This window comes from Salminus brasiliensis, chromosome 9 (assembly GCF_030463535.1).
Source record: "Salminus brasiliensis chromosome 9, fSalBra1.hap2, whole genome shotgun sequence".
Taxonomy (NCBI): Eukaryota; Metazoa; Chordata; class Actinopteri; order Characiformes; family Bryconidae; genus Salminus; species Salminus brasiliensis.
This window is the reverse complement of record NC_132886.1, coordinates 24554832-24567912: the sequence shown is the minus strand read 5'-3', so window position 1 is coordinate 24567912 and position 13081 is coordinate 24554832. Positions and strand designations below refer to the sequence as shown.

At 36.9% G+C, this 13081-nt stretch overlaps 1 protein-coding gene across 1 annotated transcript; it reads right to left on the bottom strand.

Annotated features, from left to right (window-relative positions):
- Positions 1 to 8491: 8491 nt before the first annotated feature.
- On the bottom strand, positions 8492 to 11834 carry LOC140561655 (uncharacterized). Its single transcript, XM_072686885.1, has 6 exons — positions 11779 to 11834; positions 11338 to 11679; positions 10859 to 11197; positions 9549 to 9650; positions 9404 to 9438; positions 8492 to 9234 (listed from the first exon to the last, which is right to left on the bottom strand). Exons 1-6 carry the CDS (start codon positions 11816 to 11818, stop codon positions 9115 to 9117), a joined length of 978 nt encoding a protein of 325 aa, XP_072542986.1. The 5' UTR covers positions 11819 to 11834; the 3' UTR covers positions 8492 to 9114.
- Between the last annotated feature and the right edge of the window lie 1247 nt (positions 11835 to 13081).

Here is a 13081-nt window from a genome sequence, read left to right as displayed (position 1 = left end):
CACCATATTTTATTGAAATCACTAGCTTTTAAATAGAGCTTTTGCTAGTGGGCTGGGTGTACAGTGTGTGCAGAATTATTAGTTGTATTTGAGAGGATTCTTTTTATTATTGAACAACAGCTATGTTCTCAATCAACCCAAAAGACTCATAAATATCAAAGCTTAATATTTTTGGAAGTTGAAGTGGGTTTTTTTTAGTCTTAGGAGGACATCTGTTTGTGCAGGTAACTATTACTGTGCAGAATTATTAGGCAACTTAATAAAAAACAAATATATACCCATCTCACTTGTTTAAATTCACCAGGTAAACCAATATAACACAAAATTTAGAAATAAACATTTCTGACATTTAAAAACAAAACCAAAAACAAATCAGTGACCAATATAGCCACCTTTCTTTATGATGACACTCAAAAGCCTTCCATCCATAGATTCTGTCAGTTGCGTGCAGCAGACACTGTTAAGAGAGGTGTACTGTTTTTCCTCCCTGTAGATCTCACGTTTCATGAGGGACCACAGGTTCTCTATGGGGTTCGGATCAGGTGAACAAGGGGGCCATGTCATCATTGTTTCTTCTTTTAGGGGTACTGGCCAGCCACGCTGTGGAGTATTTGGATGCATGTGATGGAGCATTGTCCTGCATGAAAATCATGTTTTTCTTGAATGATACCGCTTTCTTTCTGTACCACTGCTTGAAGAAGATGTCTTCCAGAAACTGGCAGTAGGTCTGGGAGTTGAGCTTCACTCCATCCTCAACCCGAAAAGGTCCCACAAGTTCATCTTTGATGATACCAGCCCATACCAGTACGCATTTCATCAGTCCATAAAACCTTAGAAAAATCAGTCTTAAGATATTTCTTGGCCCAGTCTTGAGGTTTTATGTTTCTTGTTCAAAGGTGGTCGTTTTTCAGCCTTCCTTACCTTGGCCATGTCCCTGAGTATCGCACACCTTGTGCTTTTTGATACTCCAGTAATGTTGCAGCTCTGAAATATGGCAAAACTGGTGGCAAATGGTATCTTGGCAGCTTCACGCTTGATTTTTCAGTTATTTTGCGCCTTTTTTTTTCAACACATTTCTTGCGACCCTGTTGGCTATTTGCCATGAAACACTTGATTGTTTGGTGATCATGTTTCAAAAGTTTGGCAATTTCAAGACTGCTGCATCCCTCTGCAAGACATCTCACAATTTTTTCAGAGTCCGTCAAATCTCTTCTGACTTATTTTGCCAAAGTTGCCTAATAATTAAGCATACCTTATATAGGGTGTTGATGTCATTAGACCACACCCCTTATCATTACAGAGATGCACATCACCTGATTTACTTGATTGGTAGTTGATACCAATAGCCTATAGAGCTTGGAGTAGGACAACATGTGTAAAAAGGATGATGTGATCAAAATACTCATTTGCCTAATGATTCTGCACACAGTGTATGTAAATTTTGGGTGCAGAAATATAATGAGTCAAGACTATTACATTATAGTTCTGGGGTTTGGGAATTGGCCTCTTTTACAGTTCTGTGTTTGAAGTTCAAGGCTTGCCACATCCATATGCTGAATTCTCATTATTCAAATATACCAAGAAAAAAAAATATATATATATACTTTTCCAGTCTAAGGCCACTTTAAGGTTTGACATTTTATATCATGGTGACGTGTTATAAAAATTAAAAGAAAAAATATTTTTTTACCATTGCTCACTCATGCTTTTCATCGCATTGGCATTAATCTTTGAACATGTTCTTTTTATGAGGTGAGACATGGAATGTTGTCTGTGTAAGTGACTGTAAAGCTCAAGACATGACCTAAAAATGTGCTTAGCAATGAGCCAATCAGTTAATCTGCAAGCAGTCAATAGCAAGCACCTAACAACAGCATTAGAAGCATTTAGACAAGCATAGCAACTGCATAACCATCACCTAGCAGATGCATAGCATGTACCTGGTTTATGACAGGAACGGCTTAGACTAATACTTTAATGCACAATGGCATTTCCATGAATATCTAATGAATATATAGGGATGATGCTAGAGGATATTAATTAGCACTGTGGGTCAGTAGGTGCATTAACTGACACATTTTTGTCTCTTAGAACGGACATCATGTTTTGAACATCATGTCTCCTGTTTCTGTTCTATTTATGACATGCAGGATGACACCATCAGTTTTAGCTGCAGAAGTGTTTAGGTGGAAGAACAGGCCTTGGCCTGTGGTCAGATGTGTGTTAGATAGAGGGCGTAGAGCTATTTAAACTATCGTCTTCAGTAAAATGTTCTGAGGAAGCCTTCTTTGTTGTTGACATTGGGTCTTTTAGTAGTCTGATTGCATGCATTTATTTTAATACATTCATTTCATTTCACTAATTATTTCCGCTTTAATGATAGATTTAGTACAGATGTAGTGCACGCTAGTGTACAATAATGAACAGAACATTTCTCAGATTAAGCCTTAAAGACTAACCTATTGTGTAAAATTTTATATTGGCCAATTCAATTGGATTAATTCCAATTCCAGGCCAATAGTAGTAGTAGTAGTAGTTTTGGAATGTATTCTGCAAAGGCTTTAGTTATAACCACATTCACAACATTCTGGACATAAATCATGACTGCCATGCAAAAGCCTTGTATCTCCATTATTGACCTTTTTTTTTTTTTTACATCATTTGAATATGACAGTTGATGGCAGTGGTGGCTCAGAGATTAGAGCACCAGGGTATTAATAACAGGGTTGTGGGTTCAGTACAGGGGTTTGGCAAGCTGCCACTGTAGGGCCCTTGAGTAATGCCCTTCAACCTCTCTGCTCCCCAGGTGCTGCAGCGATGACTGCCCACCGCTCCGGGCATGTGTGTTCACTGTCCACTGTGTGTGTTTCACTGGTGTGTGTGTGTTCACTGCACGGATGGGTTAATAGTATATGGTTGTGTTTGTCTTTACATTGTGCCAGAATTGCATGATGAATGATCCAAAATGACCTGAAAAAAACATCTTTTTATATTGACTTTTGTTAAAAGTATTTTCAGACAACTGTCTTTAACTCCTCCATATGGTTATCTGTCAATAAACTACTATAAAAAAATGACCAACTGATTGGCTCCAAGGACAAGATAATAATAATAATAATAATAATAATAATAATAATAATAATCATATAAAAGTGTCACAGTAAAATCTGAGCCAAAATCAAAGAAAAGAAATTGTTTAGGTTATTTTGAACCCGATACACAAAAGAGCTGGTAAGAATTTACAGCAAGTATGGCATCATTCCACAGCATCGTGCCACAGAGGTAAAGCAGTTCTGAAGTATGGCACATGATCACATACAAACAATCATTTGAGGAGGATAGATTTTGGTATAAATGTACAAATGTGAAACACAATGAGGCCAACTTACAGTTTTGCGCGGGCATTTGTTTTGGGAACCACAGATATACCTTACAGCAGATTGTTAGTAGTTAAAACAAATGTGCTTATTTGTTCTAATTAGTACATATCGACTCCAATTAACTTAAATTAAATGTTTTTACTTTAAATATTTTAAAGCACTATGAAATACTATAGTACAATAGATATGCCAGCAAGAACTCAAACTGTTGAAGGTTAGGGATGTGAGATATTTTCATAAAAAAAAAAAAGATATTTCCTAATGAAATCAGTTATTAATATGCAGCAGGTCTATAACAGGATATTTGTGCTATACACATATGAAGTATTCAAAATATCACTTACCATTTACACAGAGGAAAAGAGTGAAAAATAATCCTATCATTGATCTGTTTAGACAGAGAGATGGTGAGCGAGTGCAGTAGATGAGTCTTAATGGAATTTTTAAAGATGTGTGCTTTGATTGGTCTGACAGTTCTGAGGCAATGCTGCCATGTGACAAGTGCTTTTCACACCAGAAGTAGATTTACAATTGATAAAAAAGGTGTTGCTATTTAAAGTAGGAAACAAGTTAATGAAATAGGCACACAAAACCTATTTAGCACCAAAAAAACAAATTCTTTGCAGTCAGTTACTGAAGTCTGGAACCCATGAACATCAGCAAATGCTAAGTTTTCTTCCTTGGAATGCTTTGACAGGCCTTAACTGCAGCTGCCTTCAATTTTGCCATTGTTTTTCTGTCTTCAGTTTTATCTCTTTTTGTCAAGGTCAGGTGACTGACTTTAAGCCATTTTAGAATAGCTTACTATGAACTGTGTGTTCTCTGTGCAACTGTGCAGACCATGGTTTTAAAGGGAGTTACATTTACATTTACGTAATTTAGCAGACGCTCTTATCCAGACCGACTTACAAAAATGCTTTGCTATTTACCCAAGAAAAACCTTAGCTAGTTAGAATAGACTGATAGTTCAAAGATACCTCTAAGCTTTAGACATTACTAAACACAAGTTAACAAGGTGACCATAGTACTCTACTTTTTGTCCAACTACTCTCTGAAGAGGTGGGTCTTCAGTCTGCATTTGAAGACAGCGAGCGACTCTGCCGTTTGGACACCCAGGGGAAGCTCGTTCCACCACTTCGGTGCCAGGGCAGAAAAAAGCCTGGACGCTTGTCTTCTGCGGATTTTGAGGGATGACGGGTCGAGCCGTACTTGAAGCTCAAAGGGCTCTTGGTGCGGATCGGCTTTTGACCATTGCCATCAAGTATGGAGGGGCTGGTCCGTTCTTGGCTTTGTAGGCCAGCGTCAGGGTTTTGAATCTGATGCAGGCAGCAGCTACAGGAAGCCAGTGAAGAGAACGCAGCAGTGGAGTGACATGGGTGAACTTAGGAACATTGAAGATGACCCGTGCCGCTGCATTCTGGATGAGTTGCAGGGGCCTGATGGTACGCAGAGGAAGACCAGCCAGAAGAGAGTTGCAGTGGTCAAGTCTGGAAGTGACCAGAGACTGAACAAGCACCTGGGTGACTCTCTAGAGAGGAAGGGTCGAATTCTCGAGTTCTGCTTGTCAATAAAAAAGACTTGCTTGCCTTGCTGGTAAAAGTATTATGAGTAATGCTTGTGGCCAAGCAGGAAAACTTTTCCAAAGTAAAGGTTTTTAAAACCTTTTTTGGTTTGGTTTCCCGTGACTGTTTCTTATGTGATAATCTGCTGTAGGAAACCAACAGCCAACAGTGTTCTGTAAGCAGCGTGCTGTGACTAGAGGATGACCAACACAAACTGTGCAGCAACAGATGAGCTTCTGTCTCTGACCTGACATATTCAAGGTGGACCAACTAGGTATGAGTGTCTACTAGAGTGGACAGTGTTTGGACACAGTGTCAGCACTGCTGTGTCTGATCCACTCGTACTAGCGCAAGACACACTACCACCACCGCGTCAGTGTCACTGCAGTGCTGAAAATAACCCACCACCCAAATAATACCTGCTTTGTGGTTGTCCTGTGTCCTGTGTTGTCAAATGGTCCTGACCATTGAAGAGCAAGGTGAAAGAAGGCTAACAAAGTATGCAGAGAAGCAGATGGACTACAGACTGCAATTATAGACTTGCAAAGTGCTCCTATATGGGAACTGATGCTGAAAAAATGAGAATATGACTGTGTGTGTACAAGGCCCAAACAGCCTGAGTGTTCTCAAGTTCAAAAACAGAAGCCCCTAATACAGTTGTCCTTGAAGATTTAATCCATTAATGGAAAATGGCCATGCCATATCTAAGGCTCAGGGACTCAAGTTCCAAATTTTACCAGAATGCACCACAAATAATATTTACTATATGTCTAAAAGTTTGTAGAGACCTGCTCCTCCAGAGTTGCTTTTGAAATTTAAGAGTAATAATAGTTTTTTTCCCTATTATTTCCCTGTTAGGCTGTAGTAGCCTCTACTCTTCTGTAAAGGCCCTAAAATAGATCCTGGTAGTAATTTGATAGCATTCAGCCATGAGAGCATTAGTGTGGTCAGGTACTGATGATGGATGATTAGTTATAGATAAAAAAATGCCACTCAAACCTATCCCAGAGATATTGGCTGGAGCTCCAGCAGTCTAGAGAAGTTAGTTCCACTGGTCCACAGCCCAGTGCTACATGATTGCTCTATCTACCAGATTGCATTGGGCATTGTGGCCTTAGACTCAGGTGTGGCTGCTTGAAAGTGTCATGTTATATTTGCAATGCTTTTCTTTGGCACTTAAAAAAGCTGTGCATGTTCTTTGAGTTGAAAAGTAGAGATCTCTGGAACACCAATCATCAACTTGTGTCATTAGAAAAGCATTCAAGCGTCTGGACTGAAGTGTACAAGTTCAAAGTGGGTGAGCCTGTCTGTGTCACCTAGCGAAACATCATTACCTGATATAGTGTACCTGAAATAGGTTCCTATGTTGTCGTCTTTCACTTCATTGATCAGGAGATTAAACCTATCTTTGTCCACAGTTAAATTGAAGTGCCCACTATCAAATCCTTGAGCAAATATGTGCTTTGCATCATGCTCAAAAGTTTTACCACATACTGAGGCACCACTCATAAACTCTGTTTGTACCAAACTATATATAAAGTACATATGTTAATTTGTCCATAAGTACATATGTTAATATGTACTCTGTTTGGTACAAACAGAGTTTAGGAGTGGTGCCTCACCACATACTGAGGCACCACTCCTAAACTCCAAACTATATATATAAAGTACATATGTTAATTATTGATTCATATGCAGAGTCAAAGCTGTCAGTGTTGATATAGCAATGTCAAGCATTCAGAAAATGACTTACCATTTATTAAGAGGCAAAATGTGAAAACTATTTTGATCATTGTTGCTGGTTTCAAAGTGAGATTGTGAGACCTTTCTGTTTGTGTGTGACCAGGGAAATCTGTTCAAAATTGCAGAATGCTTTCATTGGTTTGGGTTCAGAGGAAATTGTATCACATGTTTTAAGTTGAAAAAGTAGAAAACCCTAAGTAGACAATTTAAAGGTAGGCCTCTCTATCTGATAAGAATACCTTCTACTGTAGTCACACAGTATTACCATCTCAGATCATTATATAAACCATCTGCATCAGAGTAGAATAGAGGTCCTGGCTGTTGGGCTCCAGTGATCAAGATTTTTTTTTTTAGTAATCACAGACAAAATCTACCTAGGCATTCCCAAGACAGGCATAGAGGGCCAAAAAACTGCAAAAATGTTGATAAAAGATTATATTTGGTCATACTATGTATCTTGTATGTATCTATATAAGAGGAAGGAAATATTTTCTTTAAAAAAATCTGTTGGAGATTTTCCAGAATAGAACCCTTAATTAGTGATTGTCCTGCATCTTCCCAGGGCCACATTCATTTGATTTTTTGAGTTGATAGTTTTTTTTGTTTGTTTTTTTTATTTGAGTTATCTATTATTGTTTATCTATGTCACTGTTCACCTGCCATTGTATCACAGCTTCCTGATCTTGAGTCATTTTTTTCCAAAGTCACTCCGCTGTTCTGCAACACTAACTACATTCATATTAGTTCACAGACCTGAAAAGGTGAATCTACTAGCAAGTACCAAAACCGGACAGGAATGGTTCATTTATACGTTAAACATTTCTTCCAGAATTATTGGGAAACACTCTTACTCTGAAATCTTCTGATTTCACTATGCATTAGTACTGTACAAAGTTAGAAGTGAGATTCCCCCACATTTGTTTTCAGACCTTCCCATAAAGTAGCCTGGTTAGCTTGCAAACCACAATCAGGTCAGCCACTCGCAATCAGGGCATCACATTTACAAGGATAATTTATTCATATGTTGACATAATGTTATTGTGGCATAGGAGTGCTCCAATAATGCTTTGAAGTGCCTTTAGGATTTGTATTTAATAAGACAGAACTTCAGGAGTATTTTTGTTAAGCGTTGTTATTTTGTGTTTTTTGATCAATAAAACTTCACTTTATGGAGAGATTCACTTTGGTTTTAACTTTCACATGAAGGTCATTCTAATGCCCAGTTTACCAGGAAATGAATTAGACATTAAAAGGAATGGTCTTCTACTCAATTCTATTGTTTAGCGTGTTTTCACGTCCTGAATACACAAGTCTGCTGACTCAGGATGGATTCTGAGCATGTATGGGGGAAGAGATCATTATCACTGGTTTACTTTCACACAGAAAATGTAATACAACCCACGGAACGATTGCTCAATTTAGAGCGTCATGGCATTTCAGCATGCAGGAAAAACTTGCACACAATGATACATTTTTGCAGGAGAAGGTTTTTAGCCATAAAAACAATAAATCAAAGCAGTCACAAAAAACAAGGCCCCAATTTCACAAAGACCATTGATTGAGTCTCTGGGCCATCCCAGGCTCCAAGACAGCTTTTCACACCAAACTCATGGAGCAAGCAGTTCTCAGAAAAAAAGCCCTTAAAATTAATTCAGTATGTAAACATATGTAAATGTTCTTATCCATAGAGATTTATACATAGATATATGCAAACAGAGAGGCAGGTACTATTTTAATGTATCGAAACATACACAAATGAACACTAAATAAGAACAGTATAATCTCTTAATAATTAAGAGGTAGCACACTCAAACATTTTAATAATTGGAATACAATAAGATTTACAGAATATAGTATAGACATTTAACAACATTTAAGACCAGTGAAAGATAATTTAAATGTTTAATGTGAAAATCAGATTCACAATAAATAAAAATAAATCTTACAGACTTACACATTTCCTAGTACATGTCTCAAGAAGTGCAAACCAAACATTTGCAGTTGATATATGCTATATGGACAAAAGTATAAGAACACATTACACTTACAGGAGCTTTCATAACATCTTATTCTAAATCCATAGGCATTAATATGGAGTTACTCTACTTTGCAGCTCTAGCAGCAGGTTAGTTATTGAGTCAGCAGAGCGTTGGAAACTTTTTTGCACTATGCTTCTCAGCACTTACCGACCCTGCTCTGCAATGTTGCTGTGGTTCTGACTTGTTGCAATGGTGGCATCCAATTACAGTACCATGTTGGAATTCTGTGAGTTCTTTAGAATGACCTATTATTTAAAATCAAGGTGTGTCCTAATATTTTTGTCCATATAATGTATGAAGAAGGCTGCACATAGGACAAAGCTGAAGTATGTCTGCTTATAGGAAAAATGCAAACAATTATATCCTGCTTCGGTCTGTACCCAGTTCTCGTCAGCTGTATTTGACATGTGAATAAATATCTTGACTTTCCTGGACTTTGGACGTTCTGGAGGGTGGAGGTTTCTTTGCAAAATTCAGAACAGAATAGTTTACGTTGTCTGTATCCTCAGCCTTATATATAAGAACAATTACAGTTTATACATAGTTTTATACGTAAACTTTATTACTTTTAAGTAATATAGTTTATAACTTTCAAGTTTTAAAACAATTCTAACAAATATACTGTAGATTCTTGGACAGATCAATCACATCACACAAGTGCAAAATAAGAAGTGATTACCTGAATAACGGGACTTGTATGGTTGTTGGAAGCATCTTTACAAAAACAATAACAAATATAAGTAATGTATACAGTGATTTCATGTATGTAGTGATTTCAATTTTGATTAAATTGTTATAAAGTGGCTTTAAAAGGCAAAACTAACCATTTTGTTGATTTTTCAGTAGAACCCCGACCAGAACTATGATCACAATAACAGATATTGCATTCAATGTTGTCAGTGTAATAACAATCCAGCTGTTATTTTCTGAAATGATCAAAAACATACACCACAGATTAATGTAAAATTAACAGAAAAGACATGTCTAGCTAAAAGGTTTGACATTTTAATACGCTGTGAAATTTTGTTTTGGAAGTGCCAAATGTGGAGAACACAGATTTAATAGATAACTAATTGAAGAAATACCAGGTATGTTACAGTATTTAATAGTCAGTAAAAGTTACATAATGGTGTTAAGAAGAAGGTGATAAGTAGTAGCATTTTATATACAGCAAGTAACACCTGTACCCACTACAGGGCTGGACTAAATTCAGCCATGGACGTATAAACTAGCCCACCACAAACACACCCAAACAACAAAGTTCAAGTCTTTGCTTGATACTGAAAGTAAGTCTGAGGTTTCATTTAGGTAAAGAAATACAGTACATACAAAATGTATTCACCCCTTTTATTGCCTTTATAAATGGAATAATGGTCAATACAATATGGCCATTTACAAAAAAAAATGTATATATATATATATATATATATATATATATATATAATGTAAAATAAGTGATTGCATAATATTCACCCCCTTTAGGTCAGTGACTGACCTAATTCAGCAGAGGTTCAGGCAGTTTCTAAAGAGCTGAATACACTTTATAGGCACTGTAAGCCTATAGCACTCCCAACAAGTAGAGCTATTAAGTCCTTTTAAAATGAGTGTCAAATCATCAAAGACACTGTGTCTTGACACTAAACTGGAATGTTTGCTCGCTTATTAGCCATAGTTAGCTTGTCATATTACATTTACATTATGGTAGTTATCAGTAGTCTTGGTTTATAGGTAAGCTAAATGAAGTAGGTAGTTAGCTGAGCAATGATCTTACAGGCTCAGAAAAGGGGATCTACATGAAAATTAAGTCCAAACCGGACCCATACCAATGACTTTGAAATCTGATCTTAACTCAAACCCACTATAACCAACATTTAAAAAAAAAAAATGGTCAAATGAGAGAGGAATATGAAGAGGAGTTTGCATGAGAGAGAGAGAGAGAGAGAGAGAGAGAGAGAGAGAGAGAGAGGGAGATTAAATTCTGAGTAACCATTGCAATGTACCACTAAGTACTACTGCTTACACCTGGTAGTTTTCACATTAGTTATCATGTAAAATAAAATCACTCAAATTTACTACATATTTACTCCTTAAATACTAGGCAATCACATTAAATGAGGCACAGCCAACAACTTACCTGTTACAATAACTTTAGTTTGATTTCCAAACAGTATCTTTCCACATGCAGCTACAGCACAGTAGTAAGTTCCAGCATCAGAGAGGCTGAGGTTCCTCTTGGGGAGTTTGTAGACACAGCTCTGTGTAGGAGAACCAGTCTCAGAGCTTTTCTCACACTGATCACTCCTGTTTCCATGAGCGTAAAGGATTCCTGGATGAGAGTCTCCTGATCCATGTCTGAACCAGTGCACACTGTGATCTCCTGAGCAGCTCAAAGATTGTACTGAACACTGGAGTGTAACTGAGTCTCCACTCTTGATCACAATTTCAGTCAAAGGATGGTCGTCAGTCTTCTCAGCTTTAAAATGTTAATGGCATTTAGAAACAATACTGAAACAGTGTGTGGTGTAAATTATTAAACAATAAACACAATTTAAAATTGAGTCTGATAATAAATACATAGAATCAAATTATAGAAAATATATCTGTACTGTATACCTTGAAAAACCAGGAGAGTTCCAGATCCAAACTCTAAATTATTCAACTTAATTTTCCCACAGAAATATACTCCTGCATCCTCTTCTTTGGTTTCATTAATGTTGAGATCAAATACGGCTTTATTCACAGTAAAACGACGGTCAACAAAATCGGAACCATATCTGATATTCTTCTCATCTCCCATCTGTCTCACAACATATGCTGGTACTTTTCCTAAACTCTGCTTATACCAAGCTAAATATTGATCTTTGTTGTCTTTGTCAGTGTTCTGATCACATTGTATGGTAACATTGGTTCCAATCTTCACAGTTTGTACCTGAAAGCCAACGTTCTCAGTTTTCACTGGCAAAAAAAGTGTGTAAGATTTTAGTAAACATGTTAACAGTAGTAAAGTGTGTAATAACAGAATTTTATATAGATACATTAAAAAACATCACTCACCTGCTGTAAATAAGCAAAGAGTAGCAATGACTGTGATCATTGTTCCTGTTTACACACTGAGGCAGTGAGGTCTATTGAACTTTTCCATTCAGTTGAAATACCAGCCCATACCAGTGTCATACTTGATTGGACACTTTGAAAGTGTGCACTGCTTTCATTGGCCGTGTAGTTGGAAGGAAATACAAAAATATATGGATTTTTTTTCCAAGAAGAGTAAGAGTCCCATTACACAGGTGGTGAACTAGTTTTAAGAATGCTAATGTACATTGAGAGAAGAGGTATTAAGATTCCAGTTAAGGTTAAAGCTACTTATTTTAATGTACTTGTAGGTTTAGTATTCCCAGTCAATTGTGGGACATTATATGGTCAAAAATCCATTATACTTGCAGAAATGCAGCCACATGCCAAGTTAAAATGTACAGGGGATTTCAAAGCAATATCTTCAACAATTAGCAGGAGTTACAAAATCTAATTTCCTCTTTTTTTAGGGATTTGTTTTCTATTTATTTTTTAATAGAAGTAGTAGAATGTAATAAAGACTTAAGCATATGGCTTGTATATGGTATATGGGATCTGTTCAGCTCTTGGTCTATTTTGCTTTAAGGACTGGAGTAGTGTGGTTTTGATAGTGGCTGTAAGAGTGAGGGAAACGGTTATCTGATAAGATGTTTTCTAAATTGTATCCTGGCTGCTTGAACATAAGGTTGCACCAACAGGAAATACTTACACAGTGTGACTTCTCACATTGACCATTGGCCTATAACCAAATTATAAGCCTAGCTTACTAATGGATTTTTTTTAATTATTAAGAATTATGTCTTCAGACATCTGGCTGTGCATAGCGAAGCTGGGTTGATTGTTAAACTCCACACAATTCATTCTGAAGACACAATTCATTTGCAGATTGGACATGACCAATTACAGTGTTTTGGCAATTCGCTGCAAAGATCAGTCATGTAACTGAAAGCCACAGTCATTTCCACTGGTTATATGATTGAAGTTTGACCTGAAAGTGTTTAGGTAGAGGTCTAATTCTGGTCAGCATTTTGGTAGCAACTTTGGCATCGCATAGCTATTTCAGTTGTGAAATTCTTTTCAAATCTTAGAGCAACCTGGCAATGCAGTAGATATCTAAACATTTAGAGTACAGATAATTGTTATCAGAATTCTGAATTGAAAATATCATGTAAATGGTTTTAACTCCTGGATCTGGAATGGACCTGCCCTACACCTTTTTCACCCACTTTAACCAAAGAAAACATTGTTTACTGAGCTGATTAGTTGAATTATGTGTTAGAGAAAG

What these genes read in the sequence shown, in the direction of transcription:
- LOC140561655 (XM_072686885.1), bottom strand. Translation starts at nt 11,818, where the DNA reads ATGATCACAGTCATTGCTACTCTTTGCTTATTTACAGCAG. An exon ending in ACTGAAAAATCAACAAAATG is followed by an intron (nt 9,439 to 9,548) that starts GTTAGTTTTGCC and finishes GTTTTTGTAAAG; the next exon opens with ATGCTTCCAACAACCATACA. An exon ending in ATACAAGTCCCGTTATTCAG is followed by an intron (nt 9,235 to 9,403) that starts GTAATCACTTCT and finishes CTTATATATAAG; the next exon opens with GCTGAGGATACAGACAACGT.